Genomic DNA, 16069 nt, shown 5'->3' with positions numbered 1-16069 from the left:
GGGAGAGGGCTGGGAGGGCACCGCAGGAGGGGGCAGAAGACTGGGGACAGGGGACGGTGCCCGTCCTGGCTCTGTCGGACCCGGGGGACGCGGGCTGGGGGCCGGGGCGCAGGGGGTGGACGGGGACCGGGGCCGGTACCGGCTCTGCCCCGGGGGCTGGTGCATGGGCGAGCGCTCGGGGGGCGCACGGGAGCGCTGCCGGGGGCTGGGGGCGGCTCCGGGGGCTGCGGGGGGCGGCTCGGGGCCGGGGCGCACCGGGACGAGACCGGGACCGGGGCTGGGGTGCACCGGGAGGGGACCGGGGCTCGGACCGGGGCGCACCGGGGCTGATACCGGGGCTCGAACCAAGGCACCAGGACGGTCCCGGGGCTGGCACCAGGGCGCACCGGGAGGGTCCCGGGGCTGATACCGGGGCCGGTCCCGGGGCTGGTACCAGGGCGCACCAGGACGGTCCCGGGGCTGGTGCAGGGGCCGTTCCCGGGAGCGGGGCGGCGGGGCGCGATGCCGAGGCTCCCCCCGCGGGGGCGGTCCCGGCAGTGCCCGCTCGGCTCCGCTCCGCCCCGGCGCGGCGCCGCCAGCCCGGCTCGGGGCAGCGCAGCCCGGTGCAGCGGGGATGCGGGGCCCGGCGGTGGTCCCGGGGGCCGGGCAGCGGCACCCCCGCTCCCGCTGCAGCCCCCGCGGGGGCTCCCGGCTCGGTGAGGGGGGGGCCGGGGCCTGGGCTGCGCTCCCAGCCCCGGTGGGGGGGGAGGAGGAAGCGGTTATGGGATGGGGGGGTGGGAGCTGGGTTTGGGGAGGTGATAGTAGAGGGGAGGGTCCTGGGGGGTCGGTGGGGGTCTTGGTCCAAGGGGAACGTCCCGGGGATGGGGGAGGTTCTGGGCATGGGGGGGGGGGCATGAGCGCGGGGAGGGGGGTGTTGGGGTGCCGGGGGGTCCCAGTGGGGTCTCCAGCCGTGATGGGGGGCAACCAGGCACCAGCCCCCTTCCTTTCCCCCCTCCCCACCCCACTGACCCCAGCCTGCGTGCAGGCTGTGCGCCGCGACCCCCCAGGTAACGCCGGCTGCCCCCGCGGGACCCCCGCCGGCTGCCCTCACCCTGCAGGATGAGGACACTGGTGAGTACCCGGGGTGCTGGGAGCGGGGGGCTACGGGGCCGGGGCGAGCCCGCGGGCATCACGGGGCTGCTCGCCCCAAACCCCACGCTGGGGCACTGGGGCACTGGGGCAGGGCCCTGCCCGGCCGCCCCACTGGGCTCTCGGCACCCCCCTGGACCCCGGAGCGGGAGCAGGGGCCCGAGCCTGGCACGATTTGGGGAGCTCAGCCCCACGGCTCGCAGCCATGCAGCGCGTGGGTCTGGCTGCGTGCAGGAAGTGAGTCACGCGCAGGCACCGGCGGCTCCTCGTCCCCACCCCAGCGAGTGCCCGAGCCCGTGCGTCCTCCCCCCGAGAGGCCGGTTTTGCCGCGAGGCGTCCCGCTGCCTCCCCGGGCACCCCACACGGGGCCGGCTCACGTAGCCTGGGCCTGGAGAACCATCCCCGCTCTGCTTCCAGCTCCGCTTCTTCCTCGCCCTGGTGTGCGTGGCCGCCGTCTCCGTGCTCTACGTCCTGCTCTGCTCCCTCGCCTGCCTGCGGCCCTGCTGCCGAGCGGCGCAGCGCTGGGACGGCCCCGTGTACGCTGCGCCCGCCGTGCTCAGCTTCCAGGGGTACAGCCGCGTCCCTGACGGGCAGGTGCGTGGGGACGGGGAGGGGACAGCCCAACCACCGTTCCCCCAATGCCTCAGTTTCCCCCTTTCTGGGGGAAAATGGGGGAAGTGCTGGCACCCGGAGGGGGCCGTGCTGACGGCGCGTGTCCCCGCAGCCGCTGCGGCGAGCGCCGTGCCACCGCTGCGCCGTCGTCTCCAGCTCGGGGCAGATGCTGGGCTCGCGCCTGGGGCAGGCCATCGACGGGCAGGAGTGCGTGCTGCGCATGAACCACGCGCCCACCGCCGGCTACGAGGAGGACGTGGGGGCGCGGAGCACCGTCCGCGTGGTGTCGCACACCAGCGTCCCGCTGCTGCTGAGGAACCAGCCCTACTTCTTCCAGCAGTCCCAGGAGACCGTCTACGTCATCTGGGGGCCCTCCAAAAAGATGAGCCGGGAGAAAGGGGGCCCCACCTACCGGGCGCTGCTGAAGGTGATGGAGACATACCCGCGCCTGCAGATCTACACCCTGACCGAGGAGAAGATGGCCTACTGCGACGACGTCTTCCAGAACGAGACGGGGAAGAACAGGTACCACGGACTCCCCCGGGGGCGCTGAGCCCCCTGCTCTGGCCGAGCCCCTGCTGGGTGTCCATCCGTCTGCCCACCCACCCGTCCGTCCTCCAGCGTGGCCGCCTGTGCATTGCAGGGTGAAGTCGGGCTCCTTCCTGAGCACGGGCTGGTTCACCATGATCCTGGCCATGGAGCTGTGCGAGCGCATCCGCGTCTTCGGCATGGTCAGCGACAGCTACTGCAGGTGCGGGGCCGGGGGGCTGCTGGCGGCGCCGGGCAGCGGGGGGGCCGCATCCCGCTCAGCTTCCTCCCTGCGCCGCCAGGGAGAAGAACCACACGAGCGTGCCTTACCACTACTTCGAGAAGGGCCGGCTGGACGAGTGCAGGATGTACCTGGTGCACGAGCGGGCGCCCCGCGCCGGGCACCGCTTCATCACCGAGAAAGCCATCTTCTCCCGCTGGGCCAAGAGGAGGGACATCGTCTTCACCCACCCGTCGTGGGCGGGCGGCTAGGAGCGGCGCCGTGGCTGCCTCAGCCCTGCCCGTGCCGTGGTCGGAGGCCTCTTTGCTGTACCCCCAGGTCTGGTGGGTGTGTGGGTGGCAGCGGGGGGACCCCCACCCCGTACAAGCACATTGGGGACGGGGCTGGACCCGCTGAGCCCCCCCCCCAGCTGCAGGCACCAAGCTGCCTTGGACACAAGGGGACCTCGCCGGCACCACCAGATGGATGCTTGCTGTGGGATTCAGCGTTTGGTGATGTGAGGAGGGGAAACTCAGCCCCCTCCAGCTGCTGCCTTGGCCCAGGATGGAGCCCCAGTGCCGTGGGACCTGGTGCCGCATGTGGGGCACAGGGAATGGGCCCAGACTGTCCCCAGACTGCCCCCGGGGCAGGGCTCCGCGTGCCTCCTGCCCCCCAGCCCGGGGCCACGTGCCCTGGGAGCTCTGAGTTGCCTTGTCACAAGTGCCCTTGGACCGAGACCAAAGCAAACTCCATTAAAGCCTTCCTAATTCCACGGGCCCCGCGCTGCGGCCGCGGCGGTGACAGGAGCCGGAGGTGCGCGGGTGGCGGGCGCGTGGGGACGGGAGCAGGGGGGGACAGGGGGGCAGCTGGGGGCTGCTGGTTCCTCGTACCCTGCTGGGCTACAAATACAACGGGGATTTGATGCTCAGGGTTAGAGCAGGGCCCAACATGGAGCAGGGCACTGGAAGGGGTTATTTGGGACGCGGGGGCGGCGGTGCTATGGGACAGGAGCCGGCCCTGATGTGGCTGTGTGCCCGGAGAGAGGGGGCGAGCTGCAGGCACGGCGTGTGGGGCGCTGATGAACGGCTCCTGGGACGGACGGGGCGGTGAGCAGGGCGGCAGAGCTGTGGGGTGCTGGGCTGGGGTCGCGTTCGCTCCCGTTTCAGCCAGCGCCTGCCGCTTTGGGGCTGTTCCGGGGGGTTTTGGCAGCGCAGCTCCCCACACACGGCATTTGCAGGAGAAGCCGGGGAGCTCCTCGGCCCCACTCCACAGCGGAGCCAAAAACCCCGGGGATGGCCCCGAGTGGGTCCGTGGGCTCCGTGCCGCATCAGGACCTCGCAGCCCCCACAAAATCAGTGGGGTGCCGAGGGGGCACGGTGCTGCGCCACCCCATAAATGCCGCGCACCCACAGGCACCCGCGCACCCAGGGGCACCCCCAGCCACCCACGCCCCCCCGGTGCACCCCATGCGCGCCCCATCGGGGCGGGCGGTGCTTGGATCCCCCCCCAGCGCGTCCCCGCCCCGGGCAGCGTGTGCGCGCGCGCGCGCGGCCGGCGAGCCCCGGGAGCGCGCAGCAGCGGCGGCGGCGGCGGCGCAGTGCGCAGCGGAGCGGGCTGTCCGTGGGGCTGTCCGTGGGGCTGTCCGTGGGGCTGTGGGGCTGTCCGCCGGTCGGTGGGTGCGGGGCTGGCACCGGGATGGGGGGGGGGAAAAGGGGGCGCTGCACGGGCACGGCCAAGGCGGGGGGCAGCGCGCACCGGGCTCGGGTGGCTCCGGGCCCCGGCCTGCCTGGGAAATGCAACGGGGGCTGCCGGGGGGGTGGGAGGGAAGGGGGGGTTATAGGGGATTCCCGGGCACCGGGGGGGTTGCATGACGGAAAGGGGAGGCTGCGTTCTGGGAACAAGGGGGGGTGCGTCCCGAGAATTGGGGCTGCATCATGGGAACCGGGGGGCTGCATCCCGGGAGAATGGGGGGCTGCATCGCGGGTACCGGGGGGGCTGCACCCTGGGAATCTGTGGGGCTGCATCCTGGGAACGGGGGGGCTGCGTTCCAGGAACAGGGGGGTTGCATCCTGGGAACCTGGGGGGTTTGCAACCTGGGAACCGGGGGATTGCACCCCAGGAACAGGGGGGGTTGCATCCTGGGAGCTGGCAGAGCTGCTGCCCGGGTACTGGGGGGGCTGTTTCATGGGAACTGGGGGGTTGCATCCCGGGAACTGGGGGGGCTGCATCCCAGGAACCAGGGGATTGCATTCTGGGATCCAGGGGATTGCATCCCAGGAAGAGGGGGGCTTCATCCCGGGTACCAGGGGGGGCTGCATGCAGGGCTGGGGGAGGATTTGCCTGGCAGAGCACAAAAATGCGGGGGCGCAGGGAGGGCTGGCATAGCGGGGTGACACGGGGGGGCGGCAGGGGCTGCGCGCCGGAGCTGTGGGCGGGTTTGCATCGGGGGGGGGGTGGGGGTGGATTTGGGGGCGGCTGGCAGCGTGGGGAGCCGGGCTGGCTCAGCGCTTCCCCGGCACGGCAGCGATGTGACCCCCGGTGCCACCATGGCCCTGGCGCCGGCTGGAGGGGCCCGGCAGCACCCCGCAGCTCGGGGGGCGCGCGGGGAGGAGGAGGCGGACGAGGCCCCCCCGGCACCGCTCCCCACCCGCTGCAGATGAACGCCCTGGGCCAGGTAAGGGACCCCCGTGCTGGGGTCACCCGCAGCAAAACCCAAAAGGGGGGCCCGGAGCTGGCACCCCCACCCCTGGCACCTGCGTCCCGCGCTGTGCCGTGCCCTGCCCCGTGCGGGGATGGGAGCTCCTGGCACCGACCCCTCTCCACGGGGTGGGGGCACCATAAAACGTGGCCATTCCCCAGCCGTTGGCACCTTCCTGGGCAGCGACACCAGCCCTGAAAGCCCTTCGAGGCCCCCCCGGAGGGTTAAACACCAGCTGCTATGTAATTTTCCATCCCGGCTCCTCCCAAGGCAGTCAGTAAAGAGGCTTCATGGTTTTTTTTTTCTATTTCTAATTGCTCTTGAGTACTAGGCGGTGACTCACGGTGGAGGACTTCCAAATATTAATCAGGGCAGGGCGAGGGGGGAGAAAAACGGGTCCCCCGCAGGGCGGGCATCCCTGGGTGCACCCACCCTGTGGCCGTTTTAATGGGATTCAGCTGGGAGATCCCGCTCACCTTAGGCAGGGGGGGGCTGATCCGGCGTTGAATCGTGTGGCTTTCGCCCCAGCGGCGCTGGGATAATCCATCCTGCACAGAGCTCAGCCCGGTTTGGGGATCAGCCCATCACGTGCGGCTGGTTTTGGGGACGGTCCCCCCGTTGTGGTGCTTTTTGGGGTGACCGCGTGCCTTGCAGGTGCTCGCAGGACGCCAGCGATCGCTGCGCACTGAGGCCGGCCGGGAGACATGAGCGGCAGCACGGTGAGAGCCGGGCACAGTGCTGGGCATCCCCTGGGGGTCCGTGGAGCCCCCCTAAAAACCAGCCTACGGGGCTGGGATTGGGGCGGCCATGCCAGTGCCAAGCAGGGGCTGCCCCGGCCTGGGACCTTCCTGGCAGCTCTCCTGCCTCTCGGAGCATTATTCACAGCAGCAAACATGTTCCTCCTCCATCCTCCTGTTATTCTGTTATCCAGAGGGGGTTGGGGAGTGGCACGTGGCCGAGAGGGGAAAGGGAGAGATGTCCCCGTCCCCATCCCCATCCCCATCCCTGTGTCTCCTCGCTGCCCCCCTCGCAGCACCATGCCGCTTGGTGCCTCCCCACGGCCTTGGGTGTTCTTTAATATCTGGAAGCAGCAGAGTGTGGCCAGGGGAGGGCTCTGCAGCACTGTGCGGGGGCAGCTCCTCCTAAACCCACAGCTGGCGAGGGATGAGCGTGTCGGGGCGCCGGCACCCCGGGGGTTCTCCCATCTCCATCCCCTTCTGGGAGCCGGCACCTGACACTCTCCCCCCGCCCGCAGAGCCAGCGCGCCGCCGTCTTCGTGGTCCTCTTTGCCCTGCTCATGCTGCTGATCATCTACAGCTCCAACAACGGGACCGAGGTCTTCCCCTATGGCACCCTGCGGGGCCGAGCCCGCCGGCCCCCCGACCTGCGGCGATGGGGGGTGAGCAGCGGGTACCTGCCCGTCTCCGGGAACAAGGTACGGCGGGGTTGGGACATCCCGGCGGGCGCTCGCTGCCCCGTGGTGACGCCCAGCAGCACCGTCCCCGTCGCTGGGACGCCAAAAAATTCCCCCTCTGACCCCGCCGGTCGTCCCCAGAGCCTGAGCACCCACTGCCACCAGTGCGTCATCGTCACCAGCTCCAGCCACCTCCTGGGCAGCCGCCTGGGCGCCGAGATCGACCAGGCCGAGTGCGCCATCCGCATGAACGACGCCCCCACCACGGGCTACGAGGCGGACGTGGGCAACAAGACCACGTTCCGCGTGGTGGCCCACTCCAGCGTCTACCGCGTGCTGAAGCGGCCCCAGGAGTTCGTCAACAAGACCCCGGAGACCGTCCTCATCTTCTGGGGGCCGCCCGCCAAGATGCAGAAGAGCCTGCTGAAGATCATCCAGCGCGTCGGAGCCTCCTTCCCCAACATGACGGCCTACGTCGTGTCCCCCGGCCGCATGAAGCAGCTGGATGAGCTGTTCCGGGGGGAGACGGGGAAGGACAGGTACCTCGGGGCCTCCCCTGGCACCTTGTCCCCTCCGTTGGTGGGGACAAAAGGCAGGGCCGGCTCCCGGGGCTGCTCCGTGGGGTTGGCTGCGGTGTCAGGCTGGGGGGATTTGGGGGATTCAGGGGGATTTGGGGGGTTGCTGTGTCTTCATCGTGGCCCCGTTTCTCCCCCGCGCCGTGCCCCAGGGAGAAGTCGCGCTCGTGGCTCAGCACGGGCTGGTTCACCATGGTGATCGCGGTGGAGCTGTGCGACACCATCCACGTCTACGGCATGGTGCCCCCCAACTACTGCAGGTACGGTGTGTCCCCCTTCACCCCCCCCACACACACAAACCCCCAAACCCCAAATCCCATCCCCGGGGGGCTCAGCCCGCTCTCTGCCCGCAGCCGGCGGCCGCAGCCCCGCCGCATGGCCTACCACTACTACGAGCCCAAGGGCCCCGACGAGTGCACCACCTACATCCACAACGAGCGCAGCCGCCGGGGCAACCACCACCGCTTCATCACCGAGAAGCGCGTCTTCGCCAGCTGGGCCGGCCTCTACAACATCACCTTCTCCCACCCCGCATGGCCCTAGGGCGGCCGCGCCGAGCGGGGACCCTTGGGGACAGGAATGGGATCTCCATGGGATGGGGTCTCCATGGGATGGGGTCTCCATGGGATGGGGTCTCCATGGGATGGGGTCTCCATGGGATGGGGTCCAGGCCACGCCGTGCGCCCTGGGGCTGCTGGAGCTGTCGAGGACCGCCTGCCACCGCTGTGCCCAAGGGCTCCACGTGCCCGTGGTGTGAAGGGTTTTGGGGTGGCGTGTCCCCTCCCATGGGACAGCAGGCAGGGGAGCCGTGGGGACACCGCATGGGGGTTAAATCCTGCACAGACCCAGCTCCAAACAAACCTCGCCGGTTGTCTCACAGCCCACCGCCCTGCAAGCACACCCTGGGGCGCTCCGGGGGCACCGTAGGGGCTGCATTGCTTTCACGGCAAAATTTTGGGGACCCCCTCCCCGTTTCACTCCCCTCTGCCATCCCCTGCACTGCCAGCCCCAGCCCCCCCGGCACAAATCCTGACGTTTTCGGTGGCGTTGCCCCCAGAGGGGGGGCCTTGCCCTGCCACCCAGGTAAGGATCCACCCACGGGGTGCCCACCCCAAAACCCCCGGCCCCGTGCTCGCTGCGGGGGGGGGCACACTGCCAAAACCTTTTCTATCGGCACAACGGGAATCTGGGGGCTTGGGTTTTTCTCTTTTTTCTCCCCCCCCACCTCCTTGTCCCGCTGTCTGTACTCGTTTTCCCTTCCCAAACTGAGTGCGTGGTGGTGGGGGGGGGACAGCAGTCTTGGGGGGGGGCTGTTATTTATCTCCCGGTGGTGGAAAATTGGGGGAAAATCCCTCCAAGTGGCGTGTTTGGGTGCTGAGCTCCAGCAGAGCGCGGCGCCGTGCCTCAGTTTCCCTGGGGCCGTGGCAGTGGGGGGGGGGCGGAGGGGGGATGCACGCCCCCTGTGCTGTCAGGGTTACCCCCGGGGGGGGGTGCTCAGCCCCATGGGGGGGTCACCCCGCGTTTTGTAGTGATTTGTACAGAATAAACCTTGCTGCAGTCTGTTGCCTTGGGCCCTGACTCCAGGCTGCGTTTTTTGGGGGGCCGGGCGCTAGCTTTTGGGGTGGGAAATTTGAGAGGGGGGGGTGAGAATGGGGCCCTTCGGGAGCCCCCCCACGTTTTGGGGCTGATCCTGGGGAGGGAAAAAAAAAATAAATTTATTTATTTATTTATTTGGGGGGGGGTAGCGGGGGGGTCCCCCCAGGATACCCAGCAGTGCGCAGGACCCCCAGCCCCTTGGGACCCCATGGAGCCCCCCGCAACCCCCTGCGCGGTGCTGGGGGGGGGGCTGCGGGCAGGCAGCAGTGGTTTTCCCCCCCCCCCCAGCCTGTGTGTGCCCCCCCCCGCTGCCCGCTCCCGGCATGCTCCTCGCTGCATTATATCCAGCTAGCGGTACCCGAGCAGGCAGCTGCCCGCCCCACAGCTCCCGGCCCCACAGGTCAGTGCCAGCCCCCCCAGCCCCCCCCCAGCATCCTAAACCCCCCCCCGAGCCCTGCAGGCCTTCGCCACCCCGGCCCTCACCCACCCCTGCGTGCCCCCCCCTCGGCTCCCCCTCCCCACGGTGACCTTGGGGAGGGCGTTCGGGTAGGTGCTGCGCGGGGGGCTCCTGGGGGGGGATTTGGGGTGAGCCCCCCCGCACTGTAAGGGATTTAAGGGGGATGGGATGGGGATGGGGGGGGTGGGGTTGTGGGGGTAGTGCTGGGGGGGTGGGAGCGGGGCAGCGCTGGGAGCACCAAGGGGGGAGATAGAGGGGCTAGGGGGGGGTGTATGGGGTGGGGGGGATTATATGGGGTGGGGGGGTGTTATATGGGGTGGGGGGGATTATATGGGGTGGGGGGGTGTTATATGGGGTGCTGGGGGGGCATGGCAGGGGCTGCTGCACTATTGCACGGGGTGCTTGGTGGGGGTACATTGCACAAGGTGCTGGGGGGGGCATTTTATGGGGTGCTTGGGGGGTGCTTTGTGGGGTGCTGGGGGGCTATGGCAGGTGCTGCACTATGGCATGGGGTGCTTGGGGGGGGCATTGTGTGGGGTGTTTGTGGGGTGCTGTATGGGGTGCTGGGGGCATTGCACAGGGGTTGGGGCATTGCTTGGGGTGCTGGGGGGGCATGGCAGGGGGTAACACTATTGCACAGGGTGCTGGGGGGCATTTTATGGGATGCTGGGGGGGGACATCCCACGGGGGGGTTTGGGGGTCTCGCTGCTGCTCCTGGGCTGTGCCACCAACGGGCATGGCACGGGGTGCTGCTGGGGGGGCTGGGTTACCGCAGGGGTGCTGGGTGCTGAGTTGAGGTGGGGGGAAAAAAGGGGGGTGGGACGGGGTCTGGGGGCTGTTGGAGCTCCTGACGGGAGCACACCACACCACAGCTTCTCCCGGGCACCCCGCTGCCCCCATACCCGTGTCCCCCACGGGTCCCCGCACCCTCCCGGCCACCCCGTGGGGACACGGCGGGGTTCGGCCCCATGGCACGGGGGGGGCCGTGTCCCGGTGCAGGTTTCAGCCCGTCCATTCTTAGCCCCTGCCCTTTCCCTGCTGTAACACGAGCGGGGCGGCAGCGCAGGGCCCCTGGCCCCGGTCTGGCCGGTTTGGGGAGCGCGGGGTGACGCGGGGCGGCAGGGTGCGGGCAGGGAGCCCAAACCCACAGCAGGGACCTGGGGGTGCAGCAATCCTACAGCAATCCTACAGCAATCCTACAGCAATCCCCCACCTCTGGGGAGTGAGAGCGGGCTGGCCCCCCAAAACCATCCCCTAAAGCCTCCCCTCCGGCACGTGGGGAGCTGGAGCAGTGGAGGCGCTGCCGCCGTCAGCGGCATCCCAGGGCCGTGTGTCACCGCGGGCACGGGGATGTGGTCAGGGCAGGGAGGCGCAGGTAATGCCACCCCGTAACACCCCGTGACACCCCACGTCACCCCGTGTCACCCCGTGTCACCGCCGGCAGCCAGGTAGGCGATGGCCGCGGGAGCCGAGCTCCCCAGCTCCTCAAGCCACGAAATCCAGGCAGCGCCGTGCCTGCCGGATACATCTGATAAATTTTATAGGTTTTAGGGCCAAACTGAGGGGCAGGGCGGCTTCTGCCTCACCACCACGAGTCCCCCAGCGCTCGGCTGGGGACCTGCTGCGTCCCATAGGGGAGGGAAGGGAGAGCTGTTGTCCCAGTAACACCCCGCGCAGCCCTGGCCCTGGGGACCCCCCCGTCCCCGCCGAGCCGCTCACTGCTCCCCTCCCCTCTCCTCTCCTCTCCTCTCCTCTCTCCGTCCCCGCAGCCCGAAGCTCTCCTCCGCCCCGCCGGCAGCATGTCGACAGGTGAGTGCCCTGCTCTGCTGTCCCTGCGGCCAGCTCCTTTGTCCCCTCTGCTTCTGGCCCCTTGGCAGCTGTCCCCCTGTGCCCGATCCCCTGCGTCCCCCTTGGGCCATCCCATGTCCCCTTTCGGCCATCCCGTGTCCCCTTGTCCCCATCCCCTTGTCCTCATCCCCTTGTTCCCATCCCCTCGTTCCCATCCCCCGTGCCCCCTTGTGCCACCCCTGTCCCCCCCGTCCCTCTTTTACCCAACCCCCCGGACCCCTTTGCGTCCACCCCCAGTGTCCCCACCCCGTGTCCATCCCCTGGGTCCCCTTTACGCACCCCATCTTTTGCATCTGCCCCCTGTGCCCTCGTATCCACCCCCTCTGCCCCCCTCGCACCCGCTCCCCGTGCCCCCCCGTGTCCCCTTTCCCTCCCTCCCCCGTCCCCCGGTATCCGATTCCCTGTCCCACTTCGCTTCCACCCCCTCTGTCCCCCCCTTGTGTCCATCCCCTGCCTTCTCCTCCCGTGTCCATCCCCTCTGCCTCCCCCTTGCGTCCACCCAGATCCCCTTGGGGCCTCTTCCCAACCCCAATCCCTTCGCCCCCCCTGCGCCCCCCATCTCCTGCCCCCCCTTTCCCCACCCTCTTGGCTCCTTCCCCGGGTGCTGGAGGGGCTGAAATTTCAGACGGCCGGGCTGGGGGGAGCTGTGCCGGGCTCACCGGTATTTTTAGCTCCCCTCCAAGCCGGATCCTGCAGGTGGGGGGCACCCTGAGGGGACCCCCCCATGTCCCGCAGGCTGGGGGGGCTCCGTGAGGTGCTGGCACCCGGCCCCTGCTCCCCAGCTGCCTGCCCCAGGCACCGCTTTTGGGGACAATCAGTCCCCGGGGGGGGGTTTAGGGGCTGCTGGGGGTCACACCAAGCCCTCGAGGCACCCGTGCCAAGGGCAGGACCCGGATCTGGCCACAGGGATGGATGTGCCCCCCCCGGGGAGCCCTGCAGGTCCCCACCCAGACACTGAGGACAATGAGCATCTCCGGGGTGCCGGGGTGGGTTCCAGGCCCAGGGCTGAGCCCTGTGGCTGAGCTCCATGGGGTCCCTGTGCACCAGCCCGGCCAGCCCCGATGTCCCAGACCCCTCAGGTGACGGGGACAAGAGGCACGCGTGGCCGCTTCGCACCCCGGGGTGGGCAGGGGTCGGTCCCCCCGCTGGGGGGCTCAGCCTTGCTGCTGGGGACGGCTCGTTCGACGGTGCCCTTTTGGCTTTTAGGTTGATTTTTTATTTATTTATTTTTTCCCCCCAGAAAAGCTCAAGCACCACAAGATCATCTTTGTGGTGGGTAAGTGGGCGGCCGGGTCCTGCGGCTGGCGGGGTCGAGGTGGGGCAGGGGGTCCTCGAGGCCACCGGGGGGGTGCTGGGGACCACCAGCAGGGTGGCAGCGCCTGATGGGACGCGATGGGATGCTTCTGGGGGTGATGCCGCGGGTGGGGATGGGGTGGGGATGGGGTGGGGATGCCCAGGTGCTGATGGGGTCCTGGTGTCCTGGGTGCCATCGGGGTGGCGCTACCTGGGTGCTGACGGAGTCGTGATGTCCTGGGTGCCATCGGGGTGGAAATGCCCAGGTGCTGATGGGGTCCTGGTGTCACGGGTGCCATCAGGATGACAATACCTGTGGTGTTGATGGGGTCATGATGTCCTGGGTGCCATCAGGGTGGCGATGCCCAGGTGCCAATTACCCCCGCCAGCAGCCCGTGCCACCCCAAGCACCGCCATCCCCCAGCCCCCACCAGGAGCAGCTCTCTCCATCCACCTGGTGCTGGGCTCGGGGACCCCGTCCCCTTTCTCCCCAGGCTCTGGGGACTCTGGTGGCTCCGTGCCCCTTCCCCCGCCTGCCCCCCAGCTCCCTGCTGTGCGCTGGGGCACTGCCACCGCTTGCAGGTGGCCCCGGCTCGGGGAAGGGGACGCAATGCGAGAAGATCGTGCAGAAGTACGGGTACACCCACCTCTCCACCGGGGACCTGCTCCGGGCTGAGGTCAGCTCGGGCTCGGAGCGGGGCAAGAAGCTGCAGGCCATCATGGAGAAGGGCGAGCTGGTGCCCCTGGTGAGTCCGCGCGTGCCCGCCGTGGTGTTTGTCCCCCTCCCCGTGTGGCCGTGGGGACGGGGTGGGCGCGCGGCCCCACGAGGTGTCCGTGCCCCGTCCCCAGGACACGGTGCTGGACATGCTGCGGGACGCCATGGTGGCCAAAGCCGACGTGTCCAAGGGTTTCCTCATCGATGGCTACCCCCGCGAGGTGAAGCAGGGCGAGGAGTTCGAGAAGAAGGTGAGGGCTGGTGAGGCCGCGGGGTGCCCCCGAGGGCTGCGTGGAGCTGGTGGGAGCAGATCCCATCCCAACGGGGGGCTGAGCTGCCATCGGGGGGGGGACACATCACTCCGGGGCGTCCTCAGGGATAACGGGGGGTGGCTGTGGTGGCGCAGAGCCAGGATTTGGTGTCCCTGGGGTGCCCAGACCCAGGTGGAGGGTGGCACGGGGTGGCACGGGGTGGCACGGGGTGGCACGGGGACACCCTCGTGCCAAGCCCGCGCGGTGCCAGCCCCCCTGTCCCCGCAGATCGCCGCCCCCACGCTGCTGCTCTACGTGGACGCGGGGAAGGAGACGATGGTGAAGCGCCTGCTGAAGCGGGGCGAGACCAGCGGGCGGGTGGACGACAACGAGGAGACCATCAAGAAGCGCCTGGAGACCTACTACAAGGCCACGGAGCCCGTCATCACCTTCTACAAGAGCAGGGGCATCGTCCGCCAGGTGAGCAGGACCCACGAGGGGGGAAGGAATCAACACCTTGGGGGTAAGGGGGCTGATATAGGGTTAGGGTTCCCCCAGCTGGCTTGGGACCCACCAAATCGCCCCAAAAAGGGGCTTGGAGGAGCCGGCGCCCCCCTAACCCCTCCCTGCAGCTCAACGCCGAGGGCAGCGTGGACGAGGTTTTCCAGCAGGTCTGCTCCTACCTCGACAGCCTGTAGCCGTGCCGGCCGCCCCGCGCCCCCCGCCCCGCGCCCCCCCCTCCGCGCGCGCCGGCAGAGACAGCGGAAGAGCCCTCATCCTGTTTTCGTGGACAGAGCCGCGCGAAGGAAATTTCAAGGACATTGTGTTTGGCTCTTTCCCGTCTCTCCCCAGTAAAGTTCGCTTTAATGAGCCCAGACTTTATCTTTTTCTTCTGTCGGAGGAAATGAGTTTTTCTTTCCAGAGATTTTTGGTTTGTTGCTTTTTTGTTGTTGTTGTGTTTTTTTTTTTTTTCCCCTCTCCGAGCCCCCCGAGCCCCCCGCCCGCCTCTGGAGCTGATTAGGGCAGGAAGCGGGTGTTTATCCCGCACGTGGGATGCTCGGAGGAAGGGAGGGAGCATCCCGGCCGCTCGCCCCGGCTTCCCGGCTGCCGCCGGGCTGTGGGGGGCCCGTGACCCCGTGCCGGGGCCAGTCCCACTCACCTTGACCCCGTTCTGCCCGCCGAGCCCCTGGGGAAGGGGGCAGCGTCTGGCCCACGTCCTGCCTCTGCCTCCCTGGGGATGGGGTTTCCATCACTTTCACCCCGTGCACGTGCCAGCCTCGGTGTCTCCTCGCTGCTCCTGCCCCCCGGTGTGTTTTGGGGTACGTGGGGGCTGCGGGCAGCTGTGGCAAAAGGTGTTGGGGTGGCACCGGGGATATCGGTGCCACCGCGATGCCCTGGGTGCACCCTGAGCAAAGGACACGCTGGGGACACCCCCCCTGAGCCCGGCCACCAGGGTAGGGACAGGGTGGGGGTCTTCAGGGGGCTCAATCGCAGCCCCCCAGCCCTGAATATTTGGGATGCTGGCATGGGGACGTGGAACGGGGACAGGGGGCTCCCCAAAGCTGCCCCCAGGCCGTGCTCGGTGTCACTTTGCCCAGCCCCGTGGCAGTGCCGTGGTTTTCCCGGCCGTGGCGCAGGAAGGAGGCGGCAGAGCCGTGGCCGTGAGCTTTGGGGCTGCCATAAATCATAAAAATCATAAATCATAAATCACAACTCAGCCGCGGGGCCTTGGGGCGGGCAGCGGCTCGGGGGCAGGCGAGGCCGCCGGGACGGTGCGGAGGAAGGAAGCGAGCGGGGAAGGCGGGGGGGGGTGGGGGACGACAAAAATCCCCCAAGAAAAAAAAAGAAAAAAAAAAAAGAAAAAAAAAAGAAAGAAAACAAAACAAACCCGACAGAACTCCCGAGCTCGCCAGGCTCGGACGTCAGCCGGGTGCCCGGGGGTGAAGCAGCCACGAGCACAGCGGGGCCGGGGCGCTGCGGGCGGCGGGGCGGGAAGGATGCGGCCATCCGGCCGGCGCTGGGGCACTGCCAGCACAGCTGAGCCCCCCCCTCGTGCTGCTGGGGGCGAGGGGACAGCAGATTTGGGATGCTGAGTAGTCCCAAAGCCACGCTGGAGGAGCTGGGGGAGCCACCTGCCCTCGTTGTCCCTGTCCCTATGGGGGTGTGGGGTCAGCCTGCCTCAGTTTCCCCATGTGGTGAGCGGGGCGGTGGGGCTGGGGGGGGCCCTGCCTCCCCACTGGTCACTTTGGGTGATTTTTGGTGGCTTTGCCCTGGCTGGGGAGCCTCTGAACTCCCCGTAAACTGCAGGGGGATGGTGCCAGGGGCTGTGGCCACCCCGCACAGCCACCCCCGGCTCTGTCACCCTGCCCTGGGGGCCACCACCGAAGGCCCTGCTGGGGACAGGGGCGCAGCGCTGCCAGCTCCGGGCCCTGTCCCCGTCCCCGCGGTCCCCAGGAGGTGGCAGTGCGCTGTCGTGGGAGGCAGCTGCTGCTCACCCCGGGGACCTGGTGGCCGCTGGGGACAGACCTCGCCGCCTGCCCCGCCGGGTGTCACCCCCCGGCCCCCTGCCCATCGTCACGGAGCGGTGCGGGGCCACCCCGGGGACCTGGCCCTGGCACAGGCAGGAGGGACGGGGCAGGAGTCCCCCTTGGCCCTCTTGTTCCCCCGATGTCCCCTTGTCCCCGCAGCCACCCCGCTCCCCTCCAGCTCCTGCCTCGGTGTCGCTTTGCTGGGA

General features: G+C 69.1%; 3 protein-coding genes across 5 annotated transcripts; all 3 read left to right on the top strand.

The window, feature by feature from the left end:
- Window positions 1-547: 547 nt before the first annotated feature.
- Window positions 548-3260, top strand: ST6GALNAC4 (ST6 N-acetylgalactosaminide alpha-2,6-sialyltransferase 4). Of its 2 annotated transcripts, none has more exons than XM_084494249.1 (6): window positions 548-695; window positions 1025-1110; window positions 1546-1722; window positions 1853-2265; window positions 2384-2491; window positions 2571-3260. In XM_084494249.1, the coding sequence occupies exons 2-6, from the start codon at window positions 1099-1101 to the stop codon at window positions 2758-2760; spliced, it is 900 nt and encodes a 299-aa protein (XP_084350375.1). In that variant the 5' UTR covers window positions 548-695; window positions 1025-1098; the 3' UTR covers window positions 2761-3260. The 2 variants fall into 2 exon arrangements, with proteins under 2 accessions (XP_084350375.1, XP_084350376.1); XM_084494250.1 differs by having other exon boundaries at window positions 617-695; window positions 1014-1110.
- Window positions 3261-4045: 785 nt separating this feature from the next.
- On the top strand, window positions 4046-8746 carry ST6GALNAC6 (ST6 N-acetylgalactosaminide alpha-2,6-sialyltransferase 6). Of its 2 annotated transcripts, none has more exons than XM_084493636.1 (7): window positions 4046-4160; window positions 5013-5162; window positions 5841-5905; window positions 6442-6621; window positions 6742-7139; window positions 7328-7435; window positions 7529-8746. In XM_084493636.1, the coding sequence occupies exons 3-7, from the start codon at window positions 5891-5893 to the stop codon at window positions 7716-7718; spliced, it is 891 nt and encodes a 296-aa protein (XP_084349762.1). In that variant the 5' UTR covers window positions 4046-4160; window positions 5013-5162; window positions 5841-5890; the 3' UTR covers window positions 7719-8746. The 2 variants fall into 2 exon arrangements, with proteins under 2 accessions (XP_084349762.1, XP_084349763.1); XM_084493637.1 differs by having other exon boundaries at window positions 4059-4104.
- A 345-nt stretch (window positions 8747-9091) lies between these two features.
- Window positions 9092-14205, top strand: AK1 (adenylate kinase 1). The gene is made up of 7 exons (XM_084494255.1): window positions 9092-9171; window positions 10998-11037; window positions 12317-12352; window positions 12952-13115; window positions 13219-13335; window positions 13624-13815; window positions 13968-14205. The coding sequence occupies exons 2-7, from the start codon at window positions 11028-11030 to the stop codon at window positions 14031-14033; spliced, it is 585 nt and encodes a 194-aa protein (XP_084350381.1). The 5' UTR covers window positions 9092-9171; window positions 10998-11027; the 3' UTR covers window positions 14034-14205.
- The last annotated feature ends 1864 nt before the right edge of the window (window positions 14206-16069 follow it).

The sequence above is a fragment of the Aythya ferina genome (genome assembly GCF_964211825.1).
Source record: "Aythya ferina genome assembly, chromosome: 20".
NCBI lineage: Eukaryota > Metazoa > Chordata > Aves > Anseriformes > Anatidae > Aythya > Aythya ferina.
The sequence above is the reverse complement of the archived record's forward strand: the minus strand, read 5'-3'. Positions and strand labels throughout refer to the sequence as shown.